Genomic DNA, 14,713 nt, shown 5'->3' with positions numbered 1-14,713 from the left:
ATGATATAGTGTGCCTAGAGTCACAAAATGTGCAGTTTGAAGGTATACTCATGGAAGCTAGATTTGCACAAAAAGAGAGCTTTGTGTCAGTAAGTTGACCTATTACTATTTTTAGATGGTGACATGTGCTTTCTTCTATGGTGCAGGTTATCTACAGAAGCTATTCACAAGGTGCAGAGCTTCTACCATCCAGAATTGTAGTCTCTGAAACAGACTTCTATATGCGAAGATTGTGGGGTAAGCCTGAAGAGGTGTGTTTACACTTAGCTTAAGATCTTGCTATGTTAGAGCTACTTCGTGCCTTGAGGTGGTGAAGAAATAAGAAAGCAGTGCACAAGTGTTATGTGTGTGCTTTTCTAGACCACCTCCCGCCTCCTAGGGACTTGTCATGTTTTGTTGCTGTTGGCAGGAAGAACTGTAAAATGAATCTTCGATTGTTATATTTGTGGTAGCTTTTTTCCAGTCACGAGAAAGGGCATCTCAAGGGAGTAGCTTTCATTCTAGGCTCTGAAAAATCTCGATGACCAAGGGAAAAACAGTGGGATGGCTCAAGAATATCTACCCAAGTCTGCTCATATATTTATTGGCACATATGACAGAAATAAACTTTTTGTCAAAGTGGAAGAAGTTGACAGTTTTGGCTAGAGGAATATGATGGGATGAGCTGGTAGAAGCGTGAGGGAATCAGCTTTAATCATCTCATGAAGAATCCATGAGTTTTTGCAATTTTAATTTTATTCGTTTCTGTTGCTTTTCTGGGGGCTTTGTTGTAATGTGTTGATCTTTGGATGTATTACGTGTTATTAGGTAGGACATTTACCTCATTGAGCTTAGGATTAGGCTCATATGTCGCTTAATGTGGGCACATGTTACTGACAACTATCTACCTTACTTTATGGGAGGGCACTTGTCACATGTCAGATCTTTTGATTGTATTAACAGCTGTGAGTTAAGGAATTGCTCATTGATTGTAACTAAAAGAGAATGTCGACCTTATGGCATTATGCCCTACACATCTTCAAATCTCCTCGATAACAGCTGCTTAACTTACAAGTTCTTCTATGCTTATTTGTAGCCAATTGACAGACTGTTTAAAAGTCGGGAAACCAAGTTGGCATAATGGCTTCATTGTCTCATTTGTAGGACTTATCAATTAGACCAAGGTATTTGGTGACCTTTACTGTGGGTTTTGATCAAAGAGAGATCATCAATGCGGCAATTTCAAAGGTGGCATATTCTTACCTTTACTTTTTAATGCCTCAAAATTCTTCCTTTCCTAATGCATTGTTTCTCTTGATTAGTTTTCCAAGAACTGGACAGTCGTGCTTTTCCATTACGACGGCCGTGCAAGTGAGTGGGCACAATATGAATGGGCCCAGAATATCATTCATATTAGTGCAAGAAAGCAATCAAAGTGGTAGGTGCCTCTTTGTAGCCATCCTTGTAAAGCTTGGTGGGGCTGCTTGTTTTATCTTTCCATATCAGGGCAAGGCTCAAAACTATCTCTATAAACTGGACAGGTGGTTTGCAAAGCGTTTTCTACATCCTGATGTTGTGGCACCCTATGAGTACAGATTTTTATGGGACGAAGACCTTGGAATGGATAATTTTGATGCTGAAATGTATGTTTTTTACATAATAATCATGCTGCTAAGAGCCAGGTGCTCGAGAAAAAGTCTCTGGCGACTCATTCTGGTCTTCTTTCAACAGGTACATAGAACTGGTAAGAAAACATGGTCTTGAGATATCTCAGCCTGCCTTGGAAGCCAGTAAAAAGCTGACTTGGAGGATGACAATGCGCCGATTCAATTCAGAGGTGCATAGGTACTGCTAAAAACTTTCTCACACGCACACAAAGTATCTATATAAATAACTAAATACAGAAACGTATTTATAGTATTTAATCATAAAAATATTAATTTGTACTTTTGTCTAGTTAAAGCACAAATAAAATCAAGTCTTCCCCATCAAAGAAAAGATAACTTGCACTTCTTGATCATGAACATGAGAGAGTCATTGATCCATAGTTCTTAAAAAAGAGCATATTTGTGTACAAAGGAGAATTATGGAGAAAATAGCTTGCTCAATTTGAAGTGACATATGGAAAACGGTTTGTTAAAAGCCCTCAAGAATTCATCTTATACAATCCAAACCTCCATGACAAATGATCTTATAAGGGAGAGACACTCCTTGAACACAACAATGCCTAATAATTTTCATTTATCTCCTTGTTTTTCTTGTTTCCTTAGCCCATAACACATTTTGTCATGCAGTTCAATTCCTCATGGAGCTGCACTTTCACAGCCTAATACATGTTAGTGCTATCCTACACTCAGAGCCTTAATGTCTACATGTTGCATTCAAGCTTAGGGTCATGTTTATGCTTGTTCTAACAAACGCTTCAACATAACATCCAACTAGGTTTGCAGAGAGGTGCTACATGAGAGAGAGAGAGAGAGAGAGAGAGAGAGAGAGAGAGAGAGAGAGAGAGAGAGAGAGAGAGAGAGAAGAAGAAGAAGTAGAAGAAGAGGATTTTAACGTCGTGGAAACTATCCCAAGAGACCTCAAAGATCTATCCGAAGAGAGAGAGAGAGAGAGAGAGAGAGAGAGAGAGTGATTGATTTTATTATCGTCCTCGGAGGTCAAATATGACCTATGGGACCAAAGTTACATGTGATGTAGTATGTGTGGCTGATGAGTGACTAGATGCTCCAAAATTGTGTGGAATCACATATGGTTTGAAGTGATGGTGTGCAGGGAATCGTGGCTTGGAGAAGCTGCTCTCTATAGAAAGCCATCAAAATGAAATGAAATGTCATATTAACGTCTTCAAAAGGCCAAAATGACCTATGAGACCAAAAAGTTACAATGCGGTGAATTTGATACAATGTTTGAGTACCAAAAATAGAAAGGTATTGAAAAAAGGGGTACTAAAGAATCCTAAACTGCTAGATGTGAACTAAGCAACTAGCTGGAACTGTGTAGGATATGAATAGGGGGGTGAAAGTAGGGACTGAGGGCTAATACAACACAATGTGGGTGTGTGTGTGGGGATATAATGGGTAAGGGCTGCTACAAAGGCTGATGGAGAGGCTGGTACAAGATGAGTAGGGTGTACAATCCTCAAAAGAGTTAAATCACAGGAGATCCATTATCTGTCGTTGGTGGATCTCATCAATCTCCTCCATGGTCAGTAGTCTGACCGGGCGTCGTGCATGTTGGGCCAAAGTGATCCGAATCCTTTGATGCAGCCTACGTCGATGCTATGTAGTCCTCCGTAGTCATGGGCATCCGGATCTCCCTAGCTCGATCGCTCAATCGATCAGCGTGCCGCTGGTGTGAGGAGAATGTGAGCTCTATTGTGGTAGTTGCTCCTCCAGCTGCCCAGTGTCCGCTCTAAGAAGTCTGTGATCAGTCTCTGAGATTGGCTAGCCTCTCCTCTCATGAAGCTCTGTATGTCTGCGAAGCTTGAGCAAAACCAGTCCCAAACATCTCTGGTCCTCATACCCCATGACTCTAGAGAGTGGTCCAAAGCCCTCTCTGAACAGGCAGTGAAAGCGGCCTCGTATCTCATAGTAAACTTGGCAGTGGCATGTGTAGTGCAACTCTGTCTCAGGCTCTATGTGACATAGGGGACATGTCGTGGCCTTTACTGGTACTCCGTTGTATCTACCAGTCTCGATCCGAAGCTAGTGGGAAGATGTGCGTATCTGGCCAATAGCACATCGTATCCCATGAGAAGTGGGTGTCCATGTATCTGGGCCTCGTCACAGAACCTTCCTCAATAAGCTGGAGAAGATGCTCTCTATAGAAAGCCATCTTCGTGCCCAACTCTTGTGCCGGCTATATCCAAGTCCTCCTGGTATCTAGCTGAGTCAGGTCATGGCGGACGAGCTTGGTGATCTCGGATTGTGTAAGAGTCAAAGAGGGTGCATCCAATGAATACTGGAAGGGGGGGGGGGCAATCTGTCCTTTTTGAACCCATGTACCTGAAACCATGATGTCCTCTCCCCATACCAGCATGTTGTATGTCCCTGCATAGCTAACTGTCGAGAGGACTCTTTGGGGAGGTCCCACAAGTGGTGTATAAAGGAGACTAATTTGGTAAGCGCCTCAACCACCAGTGGGGGGATAGCTAGCTCTGCTCGAATGATGTCATGTGGTACCGAAGCCTTGCTAATAAGCCTCAAGATCATAGAGACCAGAGGCTTCTCCATGTCTCCCCATCCATCAATGCGACCCGACCTCCCGTGATGGTCTAATGAAGGCCCCCATATCTGAACTCCATATAGCAATGCGGAAGCCACTAGAGCGTCAAAAAGCCAAAGCTTTGTCCGAGGCTCTTGAAATTGAATCTGTGAACACATCCTCTCCAATCCACCCAATGCTACATATGCTCTGGTCAGTCTAGTCTTTGCTGCTCTCCTCAATGAAAATGCTGGTCCACTAAATGTTGGAGATAGGGTTGCAGGGAAACACACATAGCTTGGAGAAGACGAAGGAAGCTCAAGGCACACGACAAAGAGTAGTATTACTTAGTGTGCAATGGAAAGATAAGTTAGCCCTAGAGTGATGGGCGTATATACAATGCATGGAGGAAAAAACCTCCTAGTCAGGGAAAAAATGCCCTGGTGGTCCTAAGTATGTTCACACACATCACTACCACATGTATATGGTAACAAAGTTTCCCTGGGAGTGATGCGGTGAACGAGAGCTGACACATAGTGTAACAGACTTGGACACCCCAAGTCGAGAATCACTCAAAACACTTTAAACACTTACTCACAATTTGTTTGAGACGACACGGTCCGACGTAGTTCAGTGCCTAGAGAGATTGGCCCCAAAGACTGGCGCCCCTTTTGGTATTTCTTTTTATATTAATGCTTGAACAAAGTACAATTGCCCGCATGTCCTCTTTGCTCGAAGGCTCGTCAACACAACTGAGAGAAAGAGTGGCCTAGGGTTCAGCCTAGGGTTCATATTTAAAGAATCTTGGCCTCAAAATCAAAAGCAATGATATGAAAAGCTGCCAACTCAAAAGCTACTGGCCCAAAAAGCAACCAACAGAAATCGTGGAAATCCGTACAGCCCACCGCGTGGCATGTCAGTGCAAAACGCGGAGGTCCATACTGCTGCCACGTCAGCATGTCAGCGCAATCTGCGGAAATCCATACTGCTGTCCAAGTCATCACTTTGTGACATACCTCCCCCTTGAAAGAATTGTAATCGCCCTCGATTACGCCTACAAAATCAGACACTAAGCCATAAACCAATTCAGTAGACACTGACTAAGTATCGACGCAATAGACAATACAAATCTAGCACTTGCACAAAGACGACAGTCACTTCACATTCAAATCATACCACATAGAATTCATCCAGATCTGGAACCATGATTCTTGGCAACGTATTTAGCAATCGCATCTAGATCCACATCGTACCTCATTGATGTCAGATTAACTAATTCTTATACAGATTAACTAATCCTTATTGTGATCATGTCCATAGATTTCTCAAGGACGAAATGTTGCAGTCATTTCGTCAATCGTTCCGTCTTTCAATTCTGCACTCAAACACAATCACATGTGTGAGTAATAAAAAATCAGATTCGTTTCTGGGAATTCCAGTTCATCAATCACACACTAAGTTCATACTGAATAGAGTGTTTCAATCATTCAATCTAGTCATCTTATCGTTGTGTAGCCATCTCATCCCTCAAAAACTCTTGATCTGCTCACCACAGTATCCAGTCATATCATTCATCATCATCATTTGTGATTCTTATCCTGAATCGTGATAGGGTTCATTCTGGAGCTGTCATTTCTCCCGATTGCATTCATATGCAAATTCGTCATCATCTCATTCTCGATTTCACCTGATATTTGTTCACAAATAGCTAGATCTTCCAAATACATCAATTTCATACGTAAATCAAAGTTATTGTTAGGAATTCCTATTTCAAAATCATTCATTCATAAATTTATAGAGCAAAATATTGTCAGCTCATCAATATCTTTTTCTATCGAGTGTCTGGTTTGGAGCGAGTATCTCCTTGCCCGGTTCTATTTTAGTATGTTAGTCGTTCTCATTCTTGTGCCTTTTTGGGGCACCGTGTAGATATATATCCTTGTTCCCCACAATCAAAACACTTCCCCGTTTTGAGATATTCATCTTTTTGTTCTTCTGTCAGTTCGGGACATGCATCTTTCTTTTCTCTTCTTCTGTCATCATTCCTCGAAAGTTGTTCTGTTGGATAAGGCAAGTTATTTGAATGCATAGCAAACCCTTGCTTAGCATGTCCCATCAGTTGCTGTATGGACTCATATTCATGTAATAACCAGTAGTCTCGAATCTCTTTGAGAAGTCCACAACAAATTCACTCAATTTGTTGCTTGAAACTGATCTTTTTAAAGATGAAGCAGGTAGATAAACATCCCAAAATCTCTTGCAATAAGTATCCTAAGTATCTGCCTTGGTCATCCGCAAATGATTCCAGGCAGTAATCATGTCTGTAGCGCGGATAGTGTGTCGTGCTCTCTACAATGGGTGCTCCTCAGTGCAATGTGCATGATATCTCACTCAAAACAGAATGAAAACGAAGGAAACAATAGATAACATTTGATCAACACTGAGACACGGTAGCAGACCGGAACATAAGGACTCAACTATCTCAAAGAACCGATACAGACTCTGGCGTGGCAGCACACTCAACTCTAGCCCAGAACTCATAGGTACAATGGGGATGTCGAGGCTTTGATGTGCATGGATAGTGCAGACGTGCTGTGTCTATAGACTCGCTCTAGACGACGACGCTGGACCATATATGAAGAAGATGATAATGATGACCCAACAGCTACTACTCATAAGTCCCACCATAAAGAGCCACCAACGGCTCATAAATGTCAGCCACATAGCACCTCCCCCTATGGACCCTCTAGTGTGTCGAAAAAAAAAGGACCAACACAAAGACATAGAACCAGACAACCCATAGAGACTCCTCTCAATGCTGAACTTCCAAGATAACATAGTGATTATTTGTATCATTGCACTAAACATGGCCTATCTATCAACACCTCTATGGTTGTTCCCAATGTAGCATCTTTGGCTTGGAACATAGGCTTTTCCATGATTTTAAAACATAGTATTCATAAGACTCTATACAATGTTTTTTGTGGAAAACTTTTGCTAGACTTTATATTTTCTATATCAGTGATGAAAATGATGTGTGAAATGGGTATTCAAAAATGGTTTGATGAGGAAATGTTGCATGCATGCAATTGCATTTAATCAGAGAGGATTGGTGTTGGTTTGTATCAAAGTGTCTGTTATAAAGATCAATGCTCCTTAAACAATTCATGCACGGCACATAAGTTTGAAATATGAAAAAGATTCTTCGAACTGACAAATTTTCTATTAAGGATTGGATTTTTAGTATCGATACTCATCTTTGTATGTAGAATGGTCTAAAAATATTCTAAATGTTGACTAAAAGCTTTAAAAAGGATGCTATCAATTTGTGTTATTGATTCAAGACTTGGTGCAAAAATGGGTGAAAAAATGGAATACTACATTACAGAATTGCATCATATAGATATATATATGATTTCTTTCACCTTTCATCTTCATTGGGTAACGTACAAAGTGGTGGGCCATCGTGAAGTGCCAGTTCACTTCTCGTATTGTTTGGAAACATGCACAAACTTTTTACTCTCTCTACTTTTTAGATAGAAATATATTGATTTTGCTTGCTCTTTTGTACTTCATTTGGCACAACTCCATTTCAATGCAAAAGCAAGTTAACAAAGCACTTAAGCAGAAACATGGATATTTCCACTCAGCCAGATTATACAAGGAAGGATGTAGGGAGGAGTGGTTTATGGGGAGTGTGTTATTTTTTAATAAATGTATAACTCCCATTCAAAGCCAAGGCAACTCCCGTGTCCACAGAGCTACTACCCAACCGATATAATGTGGCTGTTTTATCTCGCATGGCAGCTTCATCAGCAGCAGCCAATCGTTTTTGAAACACGTCCCACTCGTAATGGCATCTCTCGCGCACCTGCCATGATTATATACCACCCAGATTTATCCAATTCATCCCAAATTCTTCTTCTTTTGCTTTCTTTATTATGTGTTATACTTCACAAATGCAATGAATGGCAGAAGAGTTCTAGAAGCATATACCCCTTCCCAAGGAGCTCTACCATTCACAGATTCTCCCTACACAGACAAACATCCATGCTTCAAAATCATGAATTCTTTGGCTTTTTTCCCCCTTCATGAGCAGAAACATATCTCTTTACACGGCAATGTGCACATACATGCAAAGTTAAAAATACAATGAGAGTGTACAAGCCTGAACAAGCCTGAACAATCGATACCCAGAGGCATCTTTCAAGTTTCAGGTGTACCTCAAAAGAAAAGTAAGGAAGAGGGGGGGACCTTACCTGAGAACCCAAGGAGGGCACAAACTTGTGGACTATCCATTGAGCGTCCACAACCCCAACCTTCTCAAATGCAGGCTGCAAACACTTTCATTTGTTATTTAGATGGTTAAGACAACGCTCTCAAGGCAGGTAATGAGGATATTGCAGGAAACATACCTTCGCACACCTGCCCAACTCAAAATCTAGGCCCCATCCATGAATTAGATCATTCTGGAATTGCAAAATGCTACAAACGCATCATTAACATCCGCTTTGGATTCTGAAGCACACATAAGAAGTTTGAAGGTGTGACATCATACCTGGATAAGATGCCACACACATTTCCACGCCGACTTTGAGAACACCGGAGCCATTATCTCCACAAACCTACACCAGCTCAGATTCTGTGAGTTTTGGAAAGAGGCAGCAAGTGTATATTGCTTGGGTGGTTTGACAGAGATGTTTGACATCACAATCAGGCAATATACCAAGACAGCCATCTTAAATTCAGTATCAAACACTCATACAAGACGGCATGAAATATTATCCTAATGTAGACGTGGGAAGCATTGTCAACCAACCTATGGTCTGTCCACAGTCGAATGGAATATGTGGTTGGTGGAGTGGACCATCAGCAGGATAGCAAGTTGAAAACACACACACACACACACACACACCCCTTTTTTTTTGTGATCTTTGGGATTAATTTACAAGTGGGAAATCTCAGACGAGGGAAACCCACAGAAAAGATCATATACATAAGCATGTCCATGCAAAATGTAAAGATTGTCGAAGGGAAATCTTGAAAAACTGAAAGGGATCTGCATCAAAGCGAAGGAACATGCAGCCGTTACGTTGACGCCACAGGGTCCAATAAGCCCAACATCACCCACATAAAGAAGACCACAAATTGCTGTAAGGCAGGCAGGAGAATGCCAAAAGCCCATAACATTTTGTGGAAGACCATAGAGGGGAAACAGATCCGCATACAAGCTACTAGGCAACCAAGAAAATCTCTAGCAATGCAGCAATCCCAAAGCAGGTGACTAACAGTCTCTTCCACAGTGGAGCAGCGAACACACCGAGAAGAGCAGATATGACGTGCATTGAGAAACGAGCCCACCGGAAGAACTCCGAGCAAGCATCGCCCGAGAAACAATTGCTCCTTCAAAGGCAAGTGGTTCTTCTCTTCCAGAGGGCAGAGAGTGGCTTCTTCCACCAGGTATCTGACATGTGCATTGACCATAGGGCATTCCAATGCTCAGCAATCCAGGACCGTGGTAGAAGAAGAGCGTACACCTGTCTAGCAGACATAGCCTCAAAGGGCGTATCCCGATAAAACCAATCAGACATGTGAGCGCCATCAGCCAAGGGTGGTATGGGCAAAAAGTCAACCAGCATGTGCTGAAGCTCTCTCCAGAGCTGATGGTAAAGCATACCCAATCCAAAACGTGGAGTAGCAAGGGGAAACTGGAAAGTGCAGCCCGCCCCATCAACCACATCACCAACTGCTCGAAGGCCATGACAAGAGAGAAAGTAAGCTTGGCGAGGCGAACAATCAACCAAATTAGTAGAGAATGCCCGCTCCAATGAAGACTCTCCAATCAAAGCGAATTGCCTTCCCGCTATTGTCAACCATGCCATGATAAGTGAATTGTAACCTCTTTCCAAGAAGAAATCAAATTGGAAGTGGGTGGACAACCAGGAATGTGTCCTTCCATCTTGCCAAACACGCCCTCCCAAAGAGAAGGTTGCCACTGACCAAAGGAGGAAGTAACAACATGCCGACACAAACATGCAATATACGAGCCCAAGGCTGAGTTTGTTGCACAAGAGCAGGCAACAACATGGCTTTCCCAGCAAGAACATGTCGGTGCAAATCGAAGATATTTAGACCGCCAAAGCGCTTCAGAGTGCTGCAAAGTTTCTCCATCGACATCAACCAAAGGCCTTTTTTATAAGCATTAGTTCGCCAGAAATGAGTTAAAATCGATGACAAGTGTGAAGTGAGAGAATGGCGAGGCCAATGCAACAATGGCAAAAAGAATTGACATAAGCCATCAAAATACTTTGAACGATTCGCAAGCGAACATGCAATGGCCATGTGGATAATCTCCAATAATGCAATATAACATTCAAGCGCTGCATGACCAATCCACTTTTTGACTGTGAAAGACATTCCATCCAATTGGATATCCCAAATGTCTGACAATCACATTCGGATGAACAATCTCTCCTAGCCACAACAGAGCATGCCAATCACTGGGATTGAGCGGCATAAGCTTCGATTTGCAAAAATTGACCCTAAGACCAGCTGCAATACCATACAACTCCAAAGCTTCCATAATCACTTGACATCATCCTAGCAATTGCGAGGCATAAACAAAGAGTCGTCGGCATAAGCCTACCCAACGAAGTTTGACCCGTTCGTAACTGCAAGCCATGAAGACATCCAACGGATCAAGACGCATCAACAAATGGTGTGTAGCAATTGCATATAACAATGCACTAAGGGGGCAACCCTGTCTAACTGAACAACCAAGAGACCAAGATCCTGTCAGTTCACGTTCAAGAATCCCCGAGGACGAGCTGCAAGCATCAAGAAATAAACGATATTAGCGAATATAGGACCAAACCCAAGACATCGCATCGTAGTAAGAGATGATTGGATGTACATGAGAGAGCAACATCTGTCGTGCTTGACAAATTGTCGTAGATGGCTGAGGGGGAGCAGCAAACACCTGCCTATAATGCGAGACCATAGCATCAGCAAGTTCCTAATTGGATGATGTCCAAGCACATGGAGGAAGCTTTGCACGCTTAATGTCCTCGGAAACCCTCGATTGATGCAGATGCTTAAAAAATTATTTCGAAGCATAGCCTTTATCCACAAAAGCCCGTTGACGAGCCCGGGTCTACTATTTGTCAAGTTTTCGCTTGTCATTAAGTTGTATACATACTCGAGCTTCACACAAGTCCGACAATTCAGAGTCGGATAACGACCGCGAGTCAGCCAATTCTTGCAACTATTAACAAATTTGTTTGGCATCCTTAACATTGCCTCGAATCCGATGCATATACTGTTTACCATAATCTTGAATAGCACATTGCACTCGCATAACAAAGCGAAACCAAGCAACATCAAGATCAAGATGCATGTGAGCAATCAAGGGGGAAACAAGTCCAGAAATCGTATCTTGAAAGGCCTCATGAGTAAGGTAAGTATTGTTAATATGCAGCAGACGCTTTTGAGAAAGAGGTCTGTCACAAAGAGATTGCCCAAAGTACAAGTTCAATAAAACAGGGTGATGATCCGATAATTCCGAAGTCTAATCTATTCCCATATTGCATATCAAGTCATCATACTGCTGTGAGTTTAATACATACCATCTGTCCAACCGTGCGAGATAAGAGTAATAAGCAGCATGATTAAAAGTAAATCCCAAAACATCAGGGTACATACATCGCCATAAATCAAGCATCTGCGCAAAAGCGATGAGATAATCCCATACTTGGTTCTCCATGAGCAACATGTGTGAATTACCTGTGGTTCTATCATGTATTTCTGGAGTATTGTTGAAATCACTACAAACGAGTGCATTGGAGGTCCATGGATAAGAAGAGGTGTCTCGCCGCCCTTTGCGGAGAGGCTGTATATGCATAGATGCCTCCAATTTCATAAATCTGATCATTCAGCAAACATTATACAATCATCCACAGCCACGGTGTGGGTTACTTACAAGAATTGGTTGAAGCTCATACCAAACCATCATCAAAACTCCAGAGTAATCATGCAAGCCAACATACGCAATCCAATAACCCGCAAAATAGGAACACTGACCAATAAACTCATGCTGATTGTGTTCTTGCGAAACAACTATATCTGCCCTACATGTATTTATTTAGTGCCAGTTTAGCCTTCATTTATCAAGGTTGCATAACCCATGCACATTGTACAAGATGCATCTAATGCGCTTATGCATGAGAAATCATATGTACAAGCAGCAAAAGAACATACGAAATTAAGTAGACATGCCCATCTACATGTCTTCTTCCATCACATCCATGCTAGAGCCGATCCTTTGGTTTAGTGCAAAAAAAGTTTCCACAAAATTCACATGTGAGGTAAAAGCCTCACCAACAAGTACATCTCTATAAGAATGCATCGCTTTTTCCCAAGCGTCAATCAACGTGCGATTATCATTAGATGGAAGTCGCTCAAACGATGCACTCTTATTAGCATTAACATGTGGAACATAGTTGCGAGAGGAGGGTGGAGTGCGAATCTTCATCGTCTTCTTAGGCACCTCCCAAGCACTAGAATCATTGGACCCCACATTCTTACCCTTCACAGCATTGCCATTATTAGGGCCTACAGTCTGGAAAGGCTTGGCTTTCCCTTTTTCCACATTGTGAGCTACAGTAACCATTGAGCCTCCATTCTGCTTAGCCTCACCAATAGGTTTTCCCATAGGGACTAGAGCACATAACAGAACCGCTCAAGGAGGGGATTGTAAAACAGGTTCGGGGCATCCAAATTGCATGTGCTCAAATTTACGACATCGAAAACAAGAATTTGCAAGCTTGCCCCATTTGAGTTTGAAAGGGCGCTTGCCCACCCACGGGTCCCCTGAATCAACCATATGCCTTCCGGGGTAGGTTTATCCATATCCCAAAGAATGCAAAACCTGTTGGTGTTCGCATCCAATTTCGGGGGACAGATATCCTTCCTCAACTATGCAGCCAACAACGGTAGAAAATGTCTCCATGTGCGAGGTAAGTACATTGTTTCCATCCACACCGGACATTTATGGCGGATAAGACTTTGATAGTCCTTTGTCAATGCCCACGGCAGAACATGAGTCATCTACGTGCTAAAGAAGAGCGGAGACATCACTAACAACAGATTTTTCGCTTCAGTGTCCGCCAATAGGACTTCATAAAATCCACGAGCCCCAAAATAAACACCACGGACAGCCTGGCGTTTGAGCAGAAAATCAACCCATTGCCCGACATCCTACGCAGTAGGCATTTTCCTCGGGAAAAACAAGATGATTGTATTCATAGCATACTGCACAGGATGTCGGGTCCATAAGTTCCTGCACACAAATACACAATTCAAGAACAGGTGCCAGACCATTCCAAGCTTTCCTGGCCTCCTCAAAGTCCTCATACAGACAAGTTTTGATCTTAAAAGTGGCATCTGAGAACAAGTGCCAAAACATTCCAAGCTTTCCTGGCCTCCTCAAAGTCCTCATAAAAACAAGTTTTGATTTCAAAAGAGGCATCCGAGAAGCTTCCCATGGCTTTCCGACATTTAAACACACACAAGATTCGGTCATTTATCAACAAAACCCTACCCAAAGAGCAAATACCTAGATAAAACACCACCAAGAATTGTGTATTGGCAACTTGAAGCTCTGTACAAAGATCACTACAATATTACACCTTCCAACAAGTGTCCCTCTATGACATGCTGCGGCTAGATGCGAGTTTCAGAAGTGACACCCTTGCAGTTATTCAATCTCTTTACCCCGGAGCAGGTCCTAGTGGCGGGCACCTCCCAGTGCGACCATCAGAGTCCTATATGATATCCAATCCCGCTCCTTCCCTCACTGATTATAGAAGCCCTCGCCTGGTAGTGTCAGTTTTGGGTCGGCAATTCTTAGGAGTGATAGTGGATGGTGGATCTGACATCAACCTGATGCCCAAGTTCACCATGTTAGCTCTAGGTCTACAGCCTACTCGCCCTGCTCCCTTCACAGTTACATTGGCTGACCAGCGGACAGTCTACCCAGTGGGCATAGTGGACAATGTGCCTCTACAGGTACAAGACTTTACTTTTAACTTGGATTTTGTTGTGGTTCGTCTTCCCCAGGTTGAGGGCGGATTTCCCTTACTCATCGGTAGACCATGGCTGCGATACACTAAAGCACTTCATGATTGGGGAAACAATGCCATGTGGTTACATACTCCTCGCTCCCGGATGCAACCCATTCGCCTAGAAGGAGGCATGGATCCCGTTGTGCAACATAATTCTTTGTCCCTAGCAACCAACCATAGATTGGAACAGCCTACTCCACCTGACGGGTCAGATGAGGATCTGTTGGAGTGGTTGGATGCTACCAAATCTATGCCCTATTATGGAGTCTCTATTCACTCTGTGCCTGAAGGTACACCATCTTCCAATGTTTCCACAGTAACTAAACCTAATGAGCCACCTGAGCCAGCTCAAAGGTTGAAGGTCACAGAAGCTACTCCTGATGCACCCTTGCTGGAAGCCTTTG

General features: G+C 42.7%; 1 protein-coding gene across 1 annotated transcript in view; it reads left to right on the top strand.

Annotated features, from left to right (window-relative positions):
- Nucleotides 1–206: 206 nt before the first annotated feature.
- The window catches only part of LOC147422194 (uncharacterized), a 59,962-nt gene continuing 45,455 nt past the window's right edge, over nucleotides 207–14,713 (top strand). Inside the window, exons 1-5 of the mRNA XM_086503554.1 lie at nucleotides 207–251; nucleotides 1,144–1,227; nucleotides 1,302–1,417; nucleotides 1,521–1,622; nucleotides 1,711–1,824. Coding sequence (XP_086359680.1) covers nucleotides 222–251; nucleotides 1,144–1,227; nucleotides 1,302–1,417; nucleotides 1,521–1,622; nucleotides 1,711–1,824 — 446 coding nt within the window. The 5' untranslated portion in view covers nucleotides 207–221. The remainder of the gene's footprint in view (nucleotides 252–1,143; nucleotides 1,228–1,301; nucleotides 1,418–1,520; nucleotides 1,623–1,710; nucleotides 1,825–14,713) is intronic.

This window comes from Adiantum capillus-veneris, chromosome 27 (assembly GCF_014529385.1).
Source record: "Adiantum capillus-veneris isolate H3 chromosome 27, ASM1452938v2, whole genome shotgun sequence".
In the NCBI taxonomy this organism is placed as follows: domain Eukaryota; kingdom Viridiplantae; phylum Streptophyta; class Polypodiopsida; order Polypodiales; family Pteridaceae; genus Adiantum; species Adiantum capillus-veneris.
This window is presented reverse-complemented; position numbering and strand designations above follow the sequence as displayed.